General features: G+C 42.7%; 1 protein-coding gene across 1 annotated transcript; it reads left to right on the top strand.

The window, feature by feature from the left end:
* Window positions 1–47: 47 nt before the first annotated feature.
* Window positions 48–15,147, top strand: pms1 (PMS1 homolog 1, mismatch repair system component). Its single transcript, XM_077002335.1, has 13 exons — window positions 48–167; window positions 739–881; window positions 969–1,151; window positions 1,250–1,352; window positions 1,434–1,597; window positions 4,120–4,236; window positions 7,725–7,847; window positions 7,985–8,137; window positions 8,254–9,062; window positions 11,377–11,838; window positions 11,965–12,095; window positions 14,400–14,560; window positions 14,754–15,147. The coding sequence occupies exons 2-13, from the start codon at window positions 750–752 to the stop codon at window positions 14,955–14,957; spliced, it is 2,742 nt and encodes a 913-aa protein (XP_076858450.1). The 5' UTR covers window positions 48–167; window positions 739–749; the 3' UTR covers window positions 14,958–15,147.
* The last annotated feature ends 1,951 nt before the right edge of the window (window positions 15,148–17,098 follow it).

The raw sequence follows: 17,098 nt of genomic DNA, 5'->3' as shown, positions 1-17,098 counted from the left end.
AATTAAGTTCACGCCGAAAAGGCGGGTTTTTTTTATTACGTAACTTCCGCTACAATAGCGGCGCGCTATTTTAGTAACAGTATGGGAAGATTGTTCGAGAAGTTTTTGATTGATGACTGATTTTTTTTAAATATACAAAATCCGGCTTTCATCTATTTTGAAAGTCGGTGAGTAAATTTGTGCAAAGATAAAAAGGCTCACATATGTTTGTGGATTTGCAATAATTGTGGTTCAGTAACAGGTTTCCTAGCGAGCCAGCTAACTATCCTGGAGGTCTGCATTTGATGAATTAGCTCATTAGCAAGCTCATTAACTGTCGTGTCCATTGCCATATGTGTCACTGACTGTTGTGTGATGTGTAGGATACTGCATAGTGTAGACTAGATCTGTTTGTGTCAGGGGAGCACCTCCAGTGTTAGTATATGTGAACAACAAAATAATAAATTACACTTGTACTTTAATTACACTTAGTCACATTACAGCACAGCAAACAACACTAATGCATAGGCGGAGGAAGGAACTTCTGTCGTGATTATTGCAATGTCCATAAAGTTCTTAATCCAACTACATTGTAAATTGTTCTTTTGTGGGTTTGTTTTATTTTGTTACTGCAATTCAACAAGCGTATCATTAGTCGAAGAGTTGAACAGGGCGGTATAAAGGGTGAAAACGCAGATGAGTGGATTGAGCATTTGCCTGCACTGCGCTGATGGCTGATCTGTCCCTCTCTCCTTCTAGGTGAGGAGACCATGAAGGCACTTCCTCTGGAGACCGTGCGTCTGCTCTCCAGTTCCCAAGTCATCACGTGTGTCCTAAATGTTGTCAAGGAGCTCGTTGAAAACTCACTTGATGCCGGTTCGACAAGTCTCGAAGTTAAATTGGTAAGTGTGTGGCGTGTAAACAGGATTGCTGCCGATGTCAGGAGATAAAGTAGTACCTCCGTTTGATATCGTGTTTTTTTATTGTAGGAGAATTATGGTTTGGATCGTATTGAGGTACGAGATAATGGCTGTGGAATCCAAGCCACTGATGTTCCAGCCATGGCCCTGAAGCATTACACCTCTAAGATTTCCTGCCATCAAGACCTTGAGCATCTTAACACATATGGCTTCAGAGGAGAGGCGCTTGCATCTATATGTGCAATTTCTGAGGTACCCATCATTTTGATTGATCCAATGGAGCATCTTATAATACGATGATTAGATGACACTGAAAGTATTTATTTATTGTCCTTACTGTCAACTTAAAGGTAGTGGTTACCACCAAATCAGTTGATGATGATATCAGCACTCAGTATACACTGGACGTCAGTGGACACATTGTCTCACAGAGGCCGTCACATCTTGGCCAAGGTGAGCAGTTTTTCAGTTCATAAAACAAGCAAGCACGAAATAATAACAAGTACAACTACGTAAAGAATGCTGTTCACTCAGGTACCACGGTGTGTGTCATGAAACTGTTCAAGAACCTCCCCGTCAGAAGACAGTATTACTCCAGCTCAAAGAAGTGCAAAGAGGAACTCAAGAGGGTGCAAGACCTGCTGATGGCATACGCTGTGATTAAGCCAGAGCTGAGGATCACACTCACTCATAATAAGGTGTGGAAGTTTGGAGGTGTGCCTTCTCCTGTCCCCATGCACTCACTGGCTGTGTTTACTTTTGCACATTCTGCATTCTTTCAGAAGAGAAAATGACTACTGAATGATTCCTGTTCTGTGTTGGTATGTTTGGCCAACTTTGTTTTTGGATCTGTTCTTTGGCATATGCGACTGGAAAAGAAACCGTGACTGTTAGGTGTTGAATTCGAGCTTTTTTATTCAGTGGTATTTACATCTACATTGAGTGAAAGATATGAGAGCGCTAGATCTTTTCATATATAAGAAACATTAGATTTGAGGAAACATTTTAAAAATAATCTCCAATTTTACTGTTTGCATTTTGTGGTTAGCTGAGGAAATGCATGCAAATGACTGATCTGGAATCAGCTCTTTGCCTTTTTTTTGCTCTGTTGTGCGTTAACTGTGGATGCAGCAGCGCACAGTCAATCACATGTTAGTCTGGAAGTGTATGTGTAAAAAGGGTTCCCATTCCCATATGATTCATCTAACATGGATATAAAGGTGCATCATTACCCTGCATGTTATGCAGACAACTAAGACTAAACCGAGTATATAGGAGAAACTTGGTAATAAACAAATTTACAATGTTTAGTGTTTGGGAAACGCATTACATTTCTGAGAAAATACTGATATTTTGGAAACTAATACAATTTTATTTTGTGATATGAAACTTGAGATCAGAATAATAATAACTAGTCTGACCTTATTTTATTCAGTTTATGAGCACTTTTTATGCACAGTTTATGAATAGTTTAGGCTATGCATTTGGTCATAACAAATTCATTTGGTACCAAAAAAACTATGTAATTTTCTGAAATTGTCATTTATTTCCTGTGCTTTGTATAATTTTTCATTTAAATGGTCTTTTCTTTTCATGCAGGAAGGTTTTTGGCCACATGGTGGCTTCATATGTCAACAAATCTCATAAGCTGGTCTCAAGAACATGCAGAGTTATTTATTGTCTCATATCCAGGTTCACATCACAACTGTAATTTGTGTTGATCCCCACATGCCTATATTTTTTCATACATGTGATGTTTTTTCAAACATCAGACATTGTAAATTTGTTTATCGTTGATGGTTTCTCCTACTGGTTGAAGTCATAAATATGTTCTTGGTTTGGTTTCCACAATCAGGTCCTGTTAGCTGTCAAAGATAACATAAGACCTGCTTGCTAGCCAAGACATAGTTTAAATTCTGACAGCACGGTCAGACAGAGAGAACTTTCCGCCACCAATCACTGCTTTCCTGGAAAGCAGAAGTTGAATAGGCTTCCACTTTTGACAGCTGTTTGAAGGATGTATTCATAGTACCCATAAGGTACATAGGGTTTACTGTTTGGACCTCTGACAGTATGTCGAGAGCCCTTAACACTAAATTGTTCACACTGAAGGAAGGATTTTCATCCATTAGAGTTCAGGCTGTTTTCATTACCATTACCATTTTCATAGCGTTACCATTTTCTAAATGCAGTGAATCTGTACCTGGACTTTGTCCAAATGTAGCAGTACACCTAGGCTAAGCCTAATTATATAAGGTTATGGCCAAAGTCCTAAGGCTGTCATCTAAGCCTAATGTAGCCAGCAGAGTGGTATGACGTTTGCAGGCTTGATTTTAAGTGCAATAACAGATTGGACGTCTGAGACACAACAGCCATGTAACTGTATGCAGCATGTCATGTGAGCCACTGTGTCGTACATTAATATGAGGAATAGCTTTGGGTTTGTAGATTTTTATTAAATTCACCTGGTAGATTTTCAGGGGAGGAGCATATTGTCATTTAGTCCAATCAGCAGTTCTCACCGTATCGTGTATCCCAAACTTCGCACTTTGCTGAGCGTTGGGTTTCATGAGTTCACCAAAAGCTGTTTACTACCCTGCTACTCCTTTTACATTCAACAAATTGTGTATTTCATGGCAGAGATGTGTGCTGGACTGAATGCATCGCAGAAATCAACACCTTGGATATATATACTCGCTGGTGGAAAAGCCAACGACAGGCAAACACTGGTGTGAAAAGATGTGTCCATTTCCAGTTCACCATGTCACAGAAGTTACTCTTGATTTAACAGAGTGATATATGGTCGTGCCCTTCGCTTGCAATAGCCTCGTGGTGAACTGACTGTAATTTCAGGTGGATCTGGAGTATTTGAACAAGGGAGGATGTGTTTTAAGAACACGTGCATCTGGGTGTGGTCATTACAGAAGATAATCAGCTAAAGCACACAAGAGAGTTAGGTAAAAGTTGCTAAAGAGAAAGAAAAAGCTCACAGTCCAAGCTGGGTGCACCAATAACAAACATCCATGCTATTTGAGATTTTTTGGTTCTCCCTTGGAATATTTCAAAATCGATTTCTTAATTCCCCAAACTCTCGGGGGTGGGGTTAATTGCTTATTGAAAGGCTCCGATTGGTTGCCAGTGTGTGAGCACGTAATCCCACAGGTGGTCTTATTTTAGGATGGGAGAAAATAGCATGACCCGTTTTGCCGTGTTGTTTCAGGCCGTGTTCTGGCAGAAGTCCAGGGTGTCGGATCACCGCTCGGCCCTCGGGGCCGTGCTCGGGCCAGCGTCCGCCGCCAGCCTGCTCCCCTTCCAACATCGCCAGGAGCAACCGCAGGTCAGTGACGCTCCCAGCACACGCAGGCAAAGTCCAGGAGCCCGGAAGGAGCAGTGGGGTTGTGCCTCCACGCCCTGACCCGACTGGCTCAGGAGCACACGCGCCCCGGGACTGCGTTCCTTCTCTTGTGTCTCACAGTTTCAACACCTTCTCCTTCCTCATCTCTTTGTCCGTCTGTAAAAAGAAGAAAATAAAAAAAGGGAAAAAGAAATTACACCCGTGCACTAAATTTCTGTCCAAGCCCTCTGAATGAAGAGGCAAAGCTGTAGACAATCTGCAAATGACTCTGTCCCTTGTCCTCCCTATGGCCTTCTCTTAACATGCTCCACATGGATCAACAGTGACATGTCGAGTTGTGCTGAAGTTTCTCTTAAACCATTGCTGGACTCCTCTAGGGTTGACGAGCCCCGGCATCTGGTAGCAGATTCATTCTGAACACCTCCTCTCACTCACCACCACTGGCTCCCCTGGCTGTGCCTTCCACATGAATCACTTTGTCTCCCCCTTGTATGAATGACTCTGCATTCTACCCAGGTAACCCTTCCCTTTCTTGTCATAGACCTAAACTTCGGTCGGTCATGTCACGAATGCGCATGGGCTGTGGATCTGTCCCGTAGAGAGAGAGCATAGAAACGTTCACAGGAATGTACTTTGCCATCGTGTACCCAGTGAAGATGCTTTAAAGGAGACCACGTGGGGCCACGGGGCATGCGAAGTGAGCGTGTGAGAGTCGCATAGCGCAGTTGTGCTGGATCATGTCTACACCCCCACTGTGCTGGGTCAGGCTCGTGGCCGCAATGAACAGGCACGTGTTCACATGGTAGAATGGCACTGCATACACTCTCCTTATAACTGAGACCATCCAGAGACCTCTGACACTGGGTCACCACCACCTGTCTGTATCCCTGTGCCTCAAATATGGCACACACAGGCATTAACACTTGTGAAGATTGAAGAAGATTTTCTTGCTGAGTAAAGTTGCAGTACTGTTGGGATCTGAGTTGCAGCAGAGAGCTACTTTCTGCTTGGTGGTGGCAGGTGTAATCTGTACACTGCAGTACTGCGCTCTGTTAATCCCACTTGACACATGTGGAGTCTGGTTTCAAAGCCCCATTAAAAACTTTGTTGTTGTTGTTTTTGAGGAGACCTTTATAAGCCTATGACCTTTTCCACCTCTGCTTCCTGTTGCCAAATCTGTGCAGATGTTTATTTCCTTTCTTTCAGCACAAGCTTTACCATCGTAAAGTTCAGTTCTCACCTCCTGAAATGATTTTAGGCAGTGGATTGCAACCACTGAGAGAGGGCACTTTGAGGTTGTTTATATGTGGGGCACTGTGATGCTAATTGGGGCATTTGGGCAGAATGCATATCCTTGCCTGTCTATTGTTGGTGCACACATGGTGTCCTACTTTCAAATTTCCACAGTCAAAAGAAATCTTTACCCTGATTGGACCATACCATCTCAAAACATGATTTTTTAGCTCCTGGTATTGGTCCATTTACCCAAAATAAGATTAGCAGCATCATGTTAGTTATGTAACAGTGATTTATGCTCAGCTAATTGTTACCTGAAATGTCCAGAAACTACTTATGAAGTAGTTCTGAATAGATAAAGGAATTTTTGTAAGGAAATCAAATAATTATAAAGTAGGACACTATTCTCTACTCAATTTCAGAAGCGTGCGTGTGTGCGCGCGTGCGTGTGTGCGCGCGTGCGTGTGTGCGCGCGCGTGTGTGTGTGTGCACGTGCGTGTGTGTGTGTGTGTGTGTGTGTGTGTGTGTGTGTGTGTGTGCGCGCGCGTGTGTTTGTGTGTGTGCGCGCGTGTGTTTGTGTGTGTGTGTGTGTGTGTTTGTGTGTGTGTGTGTGTGTGTGTGTGTGTGTGTGGGCGTCATCATGTGTTCTGCTAAGCTCAGGTTCTCTGTGATGACGTGTGTCCAGAATACACAGAGAGCCTTTTTGCTGATATGGCTGGGCGACGAAATGGCCTTATGAAAGCAGCAGTTGCCTGGCATGTCTATTCAACAGTCACATCAACATTGTCTACTCTAATGACAATGTTCCTGATGACGTTATGTTTGGCGTGCGCACACACCCCCATGATTCCTATGGAGAAAAAAAACGTCTGATGTTTCTCCCAAAAAAAAAACAGTAAGTAATTATTTACAGAAAACATCACAAAAAATCACAGTTTGCTCTTTTTATACTGAACATATAGCAGAGAATGCATTGAAATACACTAAATGATGAATTGTTTATTCCTGCCAGCATTCTGCAAAGCTCTGTCCTCTGATAAGGAAACATCTTTGTATTATTTGTAATAAGTCCTTTTTGGAATTGGTGAATATGTAAGTGGAAACACAAATTTATTGTTTTCCTCAGAGACGGCAAAAGTGTGTCTGTCTGAGCAATCAGTCATTAGTCTGAGAGTAGTTCACTCATCAGGCTAGCCCCGTACGCCAAGAGCGTAAGCACACCCTCCCTCCATCCCCAGACACCTGCTGGATGTGACCCACGTTGACCGCAGTGATGCACAGGGAGCACGGAGCAGGCAGCAGGGAGGAGGTGCTGTTCAACTTCTTGGCATCGGTCTTTGTACTTTTCAATAGTGGAGCAGCGAGTTTTATTACTGTTTGAAAAGTCCAATCGTTAAAAAAAGAAAGAAAAGAAACACACAGGTTGCAAAGTAATGCAGTGAATTCCAGCTTGGAGTATTTAATATAGTGAATTCCAGCTCAGAATTCATGCTCGTTCATCTAAAGTTGTATCCATAACTGCAGCTTGTAAGTACGAGATGCCAATTAACAAGGCCTCTTGCTAGCCAATGGCTGTGCTTGGTAATTCCGAGTTGTGTTCTCAGGCATCTCCGTGTAAGTCATTTGGACCTGTTTCTCATCTCAACACTTTTCTGGTGTATGCTGCATTTTGCCAAGAGGGCTGTTTTCATCATGGACTGCAGCAGCTTGGCCAGTACCTAGTTACAAGATGACAAATGTGTTCTGACTGGCCAGTGAAATGTTAATTAGGCAGTGGGACGGGGTCAGAGGCTTGACAGTGTGTGATTTTGTTTCTTACTGGAAATCTTTTGCAGTCCTTAATAGGCCCTGACAGTTAACGTGAAGGGTATGATCCATGCCCAAACAGGAGAGAGAAAAGATTTCATATTAAAATACAAGCCACATGAACCAGATTCTTGAACTTTGTTTGTTGGAAGCGCACCAGCAGGGTTCTGTCTCTTAGACCACCACTAGGTGGTATGTCTACAGTGCCCAGATGGTCAGAGGTGGGGCTTGAACTGGCAACATGTTGATTATTACCTGAGTACCTTAACCACTGAGTCATCACTGCCCTTTGATGCTGGACAACTTTGTATTGCACAGAATGTTGATCAGGTTGGCCATAAGAAAAATCTGTGCCAGTTACAATCCAGTGGCATGTATAGGTACTGTTGAGCTGAACTAATTATACAAATGTTCCCACGTTTTGTTAGATCACTATTGATGGATACTTTCCTAAGCCACATTCCGATTTGATCTCAACGAGCTCAAGCACCTCAGACAAGACATTCATTTATGTGAACAATCGACCAGTGCATCACAAAGATGTCCTGAAGGTATGCGCCGATATTTATTCTTTTAATTACTTTGCGGTGAAAGGTGTGATGATCAAAAAGGCCCTACACTCAGCATGTATGAGGCTAAAGGTTTTTGCCTTCTCTGACGTGTGATCATTTTATTGCTCTACCTGCAGCTCGTCAAGCAGTACTATGCTAACGCAGTTAATGCTAATAGCGACTCAGCCAGCCGTCGATTCCCCATCTTGATGATGAACATCATCGTTCCGGCCTCCACCGTGGATGTTAACTTGACACCTGACAAAACACAGGTGCTTCTGGAGAACAAGGTGAATCCTGCAGGCAGTTTTCCTTTAGAGCAACTCTACGACCCTGAGCTACATGTTCTACTCTTCTGATCTGATTTTCTAATGAAGGATTCATTTGTGCTGTACTGTTGTTTCAGGATGCAGTGCTTTTAGCAGTGGAGTCAGTGCTGATCTCTTTGTATGGCGCTTATTCTGTTGGAGATGACGTCCAGACCACTGGAGCAGGACCATCTTGTTCTGGAATGGATCACCAGGTGGTACCAGTAGCTGAGAGTCAGACATGCTCTGATGGAGCCCACATAGAAGGTGTAGCTCAATCTAAACAAGAGAACTTCATGGTCCCGTCATCAGCGATTCTGGAACATTCTGTCACAGACAAACAGCCCCAAGCCAGTGAGACGTCCTTGCCTGGTACCGCTAATACAAGCTCATCTTCCTCATCTGAGGACTGGATAATCAACAAAAACTTGAGTGATTTTGATGCCACTGCTAATTTCTCATCATTTGCAGAAAACGTTGTGCTGAACTCTACTGTTGACCAAGGACATAGCTCAAAAAATGACAGCACGCTGGCTCAAGTGGACGAGATATCGTCTGAGAGCTGGTCAGCGGGCACGGCTCTCAGAGATCCTGCCACAGGACGGTGCCTCGAGCCAGTCAAGCTCCATTTCCCAGAGGCCCAGCGGGACGACCAGACCGTGCAGGAGCCCAGGAACAGCGGCCCACAGAAGACACCCTGGAACATCATAACGGCCAAGACGGCCAAGCCGACGGCCTACGACCTGATTAGCAGCCACGCCGTGCGTCAGCCGCTGTCTGCCTTCGCCTTGTTTGAGCGGGACACCAGGTCGTCCGTCCTCCTGGAGAACTCGCGAGCAAGTCTGCAGGATGTCACTTCTGCTGTGAAAGAGCGATGGGAATGCCTCGGGGAGGAAGAAAGAAGGAAGTAAGTTTCCAGATCTCGCTGCCGAAGGAGCAGTTTCCACTTGGGGGGGGGGGGGGGGGGGGGGGGGGGGGGCAGAAGGGCAGACCTGCCACTTGCAGGTATAAAATATGGCATGGAAAGTGTGCTTGACATGTCCATGTGTTCATGTTGCTGTCCAAAGGGTGGTTCATATGAATTGTTTGTTTTTCCAGACAACTGCATTTGATAACTCAGTTCGGTGGTCGATACTATTTTCCGTAGTAAAAAAGGTATTTTTGAAATTCCAAAGAATGCAATGGTATTCCAGCAAGGTTGTGGTGATGCATTCCATGAAATTAAATAAATATACACCATCAGTGTGTATTAGTGCTGTAACACAGCAAATTCTAAAACCTGTTAAGTCAGTTTTGGTTAGCTTGCTTTTGTCTTGGTGATGATGAATGAAGACACAACTTTTTTGAGCTTTTACAGACCTGTAAAAGTAAATATAAACTTTGATATCTTTGGATTTTGGTACTCCTCAAACTCATAAACGGAACGAACAAACCAACTTTGCCAGACACGACTATTACTCTTCCCAACTATAAATATGATTAAATGTAAATGAATAAATAAAATAAAGGTTAAAATATGAATCGTATAACTTGCCTCTTTAGCACAGCTGAATGGCTGAGGAATGTCAGCCGTTTCAGTGGTGTTTGTGTGAGGTACTGAAGATGTGTCCCGGGAGAGGCCCAATACACCTGCGCAGGTGCTGGGCTTGTTTTCCTGCTGCCGTTAAGTGGCACAAACTTCTAAGAAACACATTTTCATAATCATGTTACATGGGTGCATCACATATGGACTGCTATCTGAAGGGATTTGAGAATATTACCATTAATGTTGTGCATGGGAGCAAGACTTCCTAGCTTAAGAACATACACTTAAACATTTACTACACACATATTAATTTATAAAATTAAAACCCAAACAAAAGACTTTTATTCTACTCTTTCTCAAACCTCATGAAGCCTGACACTGCATGAGATTTGTTAACAATTTCATTAACATGTGTTAATGATGGTAATAACTAAGATTTGGCACTGTTTCTTTGGAGTTTTTGTCAATGCCTCCTGTCTACAGTGTTTAAAGCAAGTTTTTTTTAGACTGCAGTGAATGGCTTGAAAGTGAATGGCCTGTCTTTATAGTCATTGTAACAACAAATTCTCAGATTTTATTTATTAATATTTTAAGTACTGAAGCCCCCTTTGCAAAGATGGGCCCTTCTTATGCCATTACTGGACTAGACCAGAAATAGAAACAATTTCTCATTAATAAAAATATCAGATCAGGAACTCGTGGCTACTGTTTCCTAATCTGATTTTGTCATTTGAACTTTGGTATTATTATTTCATACTTCAGTAACAGAGCTCATATTATACACATAGCCATAGGTGTATTTAGTTTTCGCCCTTCATAGGTGTGGTTATGAAAACTACATGAATAAAGACATTTTTGTTCCAGAGTCATTTTTGCTATTATACACGTCCTTCTAGTGCCTCTGATGTGATGCCCAGACTAGTTGCAAACTTCACACAATGGCACAGCTGCTAACTGGCAACACTGAGAAATCTCTTCCAATGTAAGCGCAGAGCTGCCTGGTTGTGCAAGGTTTGGGTTTTCTCTTCAGTGACACACACACACACACACACACACACACACACACACACCCTCTCTATTTACTCACAGGTAGCAGATGATTTTTATTCCATCCGTTTTTGTAGCGTTTTCTGTGCTGTGATTTACAGCACGTCCCTGGGAGCTGCTCAGATTCACGAGAGGAATTTAAATCAAGGTTCCTTATGTGTATGGAGAATTGCTAATTAGTTACAACTGCTGACCTCTTTGCAACAGTTAGTTTCTAGCTAATGGTTCATGGTTCATGTATATATTATGGCGTAGATGACAGGAAGTCTGTAAGCGTATGGTACATTACTTTGGATGTTAATTATTGTATGTCTCTGCAAGTAATTATGTTCTCACTGATGCGATTTCGAGACCTTAACAATCAGTTTGTGAACTTGAATAAAAGTAACAGACTTTAAAGCCAAAAAAATACTAAAAAGACAACTGAACATTAAGAAATCTCCTCTGGTCAACATGCATGTTTCCATGTTTTACATTTATCTGACATTTATTGTGCTCATCATGATCATAACTGTGGGATGCCCAAATACCTGCTAGAAACAACTGCATTACGGTTCGATATGATATGACATAATATTCCTTCACAAGCAAATGCTGTGAATATATGTGCTGGTTTCAAAAGCCCATCTTTTGTCATACGGTGCCTCAGGTACGAGAAGGAGGCCAAGAAATCCCTGGAGTCTTACAACCAGCAGAAGAAGCAGGCATCGGCGGGCCACACTCCCGGCCGGGTGGACGAGCAGTCCTCCACGAGGAGGCCCCAAGGCCTGAAACGCAAGGCGCCGCTCTCTAATCAGCAGATGCTGGACCGCCTCTTCTCCTCTCAGCCGGCGAGCAAGAGAACCCCGCCCAAGCCATGCCGGCCTGTCCCCTTCAGCATCGATGCCCTCAGGCGCACGTCTGGGCTCCAGGGCCCGACCGCCCCCTGCTCCAGAGGCCTCCGGCTTGTAAACCGCTTGGCTTCTCACTGCGTCTGGACCGTTTTATGTGGTAGAAAGCTCATGTTGTTAAATCCATTTCGGGTGGAGGAAGCGTTGCTGTTTAAGAGACTTCTGGTGAATAATATACTTCCAGCGGCGAGCCTGCAGACCCCTATACACTTAACAGATGGGTAGGGTGTTACTTCATTTTCCCACCTAATGACAGTGGTTAGGTTCTAAGCAAATGTATATACACACACATACACTGTTTTGGTTTTGTCTTGTCCACATTGGTTCATCTCCTCATCTTTGGGCAGTGTCCTGGGTGGGGGCGAGTACATGGATGTCCTTATGAGTATGGAAAAGAGCAGTCCTAGCGTCAGCGGTGAGGTCCTCTTCACCGATCCCAGACTGGTGGCCAATGGATTTCAGATCAGACTTACCCCAGGTAACCATGTACAAACTATGAAACAGAACATTTAAATCACTGTTAATGGTAATTAAAAATGTAAGGAAACGGGCTCATTAAAAAAAAAGGCCTGAAGAAGCACAATTGTAAAAACTAGTGCAGTTAAATATGCAGGGTTTCTGTAGTTAGCAGGATTAGTCTAGACTGAACTGTTCTGTGCTGCATGTAGCTCTTTTAAAGCTCGATTTATAGTCAATCTGACTGGTTTTTGACTGTTTTTTGCATTCATGTTCAATAAGTTGCTGCCAATCAGGTTTGAAACGCAGCTGCTCCGAGTGCTGTGATTAGACAGGAGTCCAGAAACACGGAAAACCACTGTTTTACAGGTTTCTTTACCTCCTATATGAGCATTTAATGTGCTCTTGCACATCGTGTGTTGCACATTAGTGACGGAGCACGGTGGTGCTGATGTGCCACAGTCACATGAGCGACTATGACTGTGAGCTAAATTGGAACAAAAACATTGCCTGAAATCTTTCTTTCGTCTCTTATTTTTCCTCCGAGTTCCTCTGCCAGCACTATAGGGTGAGCTGCTCTGGTAACTCCAAGACACCGTGAGGTCACTGTTAGAATGAACCGTGCAGATGGAAAGTGCAGAGTCAGCAGTGACTTTGTCCTCCAGGGCTCAGGGTCGGCACGTTTAACAATGTGAGCTTGTTAAAAAAAGAAAAAAGAGGGTCTGAAAGTCCCAAAGGCGGCTCATTCATGATTTAGGCCTCTTTTCTTAAGAGCAAAAAAAGGATTGCTGGGCAGCCGTTAAAACGTGTGGGTTTATTTAACACGGCCCCTGCTCAGCCCGGTGTGCAGCGCTGGGCTTTCGGCTACACGGCAGCGCTGCAGTGTGCGCCAGCAAACGGGCTTTATTATTTCTAAGGTCAAGCTGTTTAAAGGTCTCCAGGATTGCCCGATTTGCTTCAACAAAGACTGGGGCCCATTGGACATCATTAATGCCATAGTTCACAAATAATTTAAATGTCAAACTTAGCAGCTTGAATAACAGGATTATGGTCAATTATTTCTGACAGAGTTGCTGTGTCGGTTTTGGTTTAGGGAAAAATGGAAGAAATGAGGTCTTGTTCTGGCTGGTGTTAATGTGTGGGGGTGTGTGTGTTTGTACTTGATATACTGGTCATATGCCACATAAATGTAAAATATACATGTTTTAACAGAAGACTCATTTTACTTATAACTGCATCAGTTACAGCCTTATTAAACGGATGAAGGTTCTTGATGTTCTGTAGGTTAAAACATTGCAAATCAAAATGAGAAAAAAAGACAATGTTCTAATTACTTTGGTGTGTCAGCCACAAAAGTACTGAAATGGGATGTTTTGTGATTCATGTTTATAACGTTTTTTTCCTGTTTTTTAATGCCAGACTGATTAGTGATTATAGTAATAACACCGCTGCATGTGTTGACATTTGGACACATGATGAAGGTGAGATTTTTGCCCGTGGGATTGACGGTGACCTTGTCAAGCTGCCATTCATCTCTCGTTTGTTGCCCACTCACCACAGAATACCCCCCACACCGAGCTTGGCTGCTCTGACCTTTTCCCTTCGCCTCATGGTTGCAGAGTGGCCGTGAGCCGTGGACTCTGGGTGCTGCCTTGGTGCTGGTATGGGTTGGTTTGGTTTACGTTGGCAGGCAACCAAATCCTGTGCCCAGCACAGTGTGTGTCCGCCACAGTGGAGTCTGCCCTTTTCACACGGGGGGGAATTCTGAGTGCCAAATCTGTACAAGGGTTCTCGACCAGATTACTCTGCTTTCCAAAATGGTTTGATAACAGATCTTGTGTGAGAGACATGCATGTATTTTTGATTTTTGAATTTGATAGTTGCAGTCATCATCTAATTGCTACACTAGCTCAGTATGTTTTAGGTTTCACCTCGCACAGATTTCAGCACGTTTTGAACAGATATCTCCCTTAAAGACTCAGTTTTGCCTTTTTAGCCGGCGTGAATGTGCTGAGTCACGAGGAGTAATTGGGGTTTTATTCCTTGATCTCCTTTCCATGCGTTTATGCTAGCGCAGATATCTGCATTGTGTTCTTCTGGGGAAAGAAATCATCTCTAAATCATCTGCTGAAAGGCTCCTTCACATTCATGATTCTTTCCAGTCAGCAGAGACATTGTAATAGTCATTTAGTGCTTCATTTGGTGCCCTGCCCGTTTGACTTGGTCTCTGACCAGAGTGTAAATCAAAATATTTATTTATTATTCTTTCCTGGAGAAGGTTGTATCTGGAGTATATTAATCCTCGCTCTGTGCTTTCTTTGGCCAGGTTTCCCACCCACGGGGAGGTGTGTTGAAGTGACAGGTATAACTGACTGCATGCCTTTCTATGGGATCGCGGACCTGAGGGAGATTCTAGCGGCCGTCAAGGACAGGGACGGGAAGACAGTTCAACAGTGCAGACCGCTCAAAGTCGCAAACTACCTCGAGGTGAGGAAACGCCTCCTCGACTGTAAAATGGATCGGAAATTGTAAAATGGTGATTTTTGTCAGCAATGTGCAAAAACACGCAAACTGACCTCGCGGTGTTTTCAGAATATTGAGTCAGTGTTTTGTGGTGTAGGGGACTGTCTTGGTACTTCAGGTAACTTCTGATCTGTTTTCCTTTTTCTTTCTTGCCAAGGGGGAGGCCGTGAGACTGGCCAGACAACTGCCCCTCAGCTTGTCCAGAGAGGACGTCAACAATATGTTGTTTCGGATGAAGCAAGAGCTCGACGAGAAGCAGGAAGTGTGTCTCCATGGACGGCCATTTTTTTATTACCTGATTGATGTTCCTGAAACAGAGCAGGAAGCTCTCGAGATCAAGACTACCACCAAATCATTTTAAGTTTTCCATATCAGAGGTTACACTGGTAACTTTTTACTGTGTCCACTTTCATTGGACTATAGCCTTTAGTGCGGTGCTCTCTAATGCTTTATCACTAAATACACATTTTCCTTGCATCATGTTTTCTATTATGGATTTTTCTAACATAAATTTCTCTGTGGTATTATAATAAAGGAATGGATATACAGTGTTTTTGGTACTAGAGAAGTTCATGTTTATGACCAAATGTGGGGTGGAATAAAAAATATTTTTCTTGGAAGAGGAAGTTTTTATTTTTCAAAACTAATGTTCAAGGTGGCTAGATTTAGACTGAAATAAATCACATGTACAAATGTGAATACAGATAAAATCTCGAGTGCAAACACAGAGAAAGTTGAGTGAGTTCAATTATGGTCCATTTCATTTGAAACAGCACAATTGTGATCAGCTTGTATTATATGCAGTGTTATGATGAATAATATTTATAATAGAAATACATAGATATTGTTTATTATCTTCAACTGCAGGGGATTGCTTGAACAAGTTATGTTGGCTCTCAAAATAAGAGTTATTTCCTCCAAAAACACTCATTCCTCAGTTCACTAGTGCTATACTAAGTTACCTTACAGAGATGAGCTCCACGGTCTGAGTTGAATACAGCATTAGATGACACCCGCTGAACACCAGTTATGTACAAACGGCAGATATACATCATCAATGCATCAATAATCATCAATCCTTTAAGTTGCATTTATCTGCTTTTTTCTTTTTTAAGAAGTAACGCAATTGGTTAAAAAACTGCTATGGAAGACAATTGTGCTTGTGCTTTGTAATGAATGAGTCAATTCAAGGTAATGAAATGAAGGGTTGATTTTACTATGCACTGGCTTCACATATCACCACTTGGTATCATATTGTAGAAAATGCATTTAATTAAAGTGAAATAGGTCTCGGTACAGTGTCAACATTTTAGTAGAACAGCCATGTTACATCAATCACATCCAATTTAATTCATGAATGAAAATCCTTGGTTTTCCATTGGCAGTAGATGTGGCTCTTATACGTGTTCCATTTGTATTTGTTTATGGTGTTAACAAGAGTGCAGCTACAGTGAGGGACCTCCAACTGCACCTGAAAGCAAAGTGCAGGTGCACAACAGCCCGATCCTGTGGTGCACTTCTGGTCTGTGGGTCCTGTTCCTGCAGGACATAACCGCCACATGAACGCTAGTGTTGATGGAAGAAATGACCAAGAAATCAGCTTATAGTGTATTTTATTAATGTATGTACAGTATGTTAATCTGAGAAGTACAAAGTGCAACATTATTGCATAATGCAAACAGGAATATGTACCTCAGTGAGTTTATCTCAAATCAAAGGACCTTTGTCTTTAAGGAATTAATGGTGATTTCTCTAGTGCATTCTGTCGACATTGATAATAATGATATGTCTATTACACATGCATTTTCTTCACAGATACAGTATTTCCACTTCAGTGCTGCAGTGTGTTCTCACTATGCACATTTTTTGCTGAGTTCATACCAGTTGTGATGCCATGTGCCTATATGGAAGAAGAAAAGTTACGGATTATTGCTGGATTATTTCAAGGAGTGGAGATTACCATCTAATGTGGTTGAGGGGACCTAAATTACTGAATGTCTTCATGCAACCATAAAGCATTGACTGATTGATTTGATAAAGGAATTACCTTCCACACGTGGGCTCTTGAAACATGTGCTCTGTGTTACATGCCACTGATTTGTCTTTATTGTCATTTAACCTACACAAGCCTTTGAAACAAATCTCTGGTCTGTTTGGGCCAGTTGAAACCTGTAGTAAAAAACTTTCTGACATGATGGAAACTCAGTTTTCCACTGAACCATCTGAAAACAAACCACAGACCACATTGCTGAATGTAAACTGGCATGTGTACCGAAGGATTGGTTAACCGTTTTGGAAGGTAATCATGAATTTTGGACCTCACTGTGTTTACATCTTGTGTATGTGTGATCAGGTGGGTGATTTGGGTCAGGTGGATGATTTTAGTCAGGTGGGTGTTGATGGAAGACATTTTTTATTTGAATCAGGTGAGTGATGTGGGTCAGATGGGTGATCAGGTCGGTGATGCAGGTCAGATGGGTGATCAGGTGGGTGATGTGGGTC

The sequence above is a fragment of the Brachyhypopomus gauderio genome, chromosome 4, assembly GCF_052324685.1.
Source record: "Brachyhypopomus gauderio isolate BG-103 chromosome 4, BGAUD_0.2, whole genome shotgun sequence".
Taxonomy (NCBI): Eukaryota; Metazoa; Chordata; class Actinopteri; order Gymnotiformes; family Hypopomidae; genus Brachyhypopomus; species Brachyhypopomus gauderio.
Note: the sequence above shows the minus strand (reverse complement) of the source record. Positions and strands in the feature narration are given on the sequence as shown.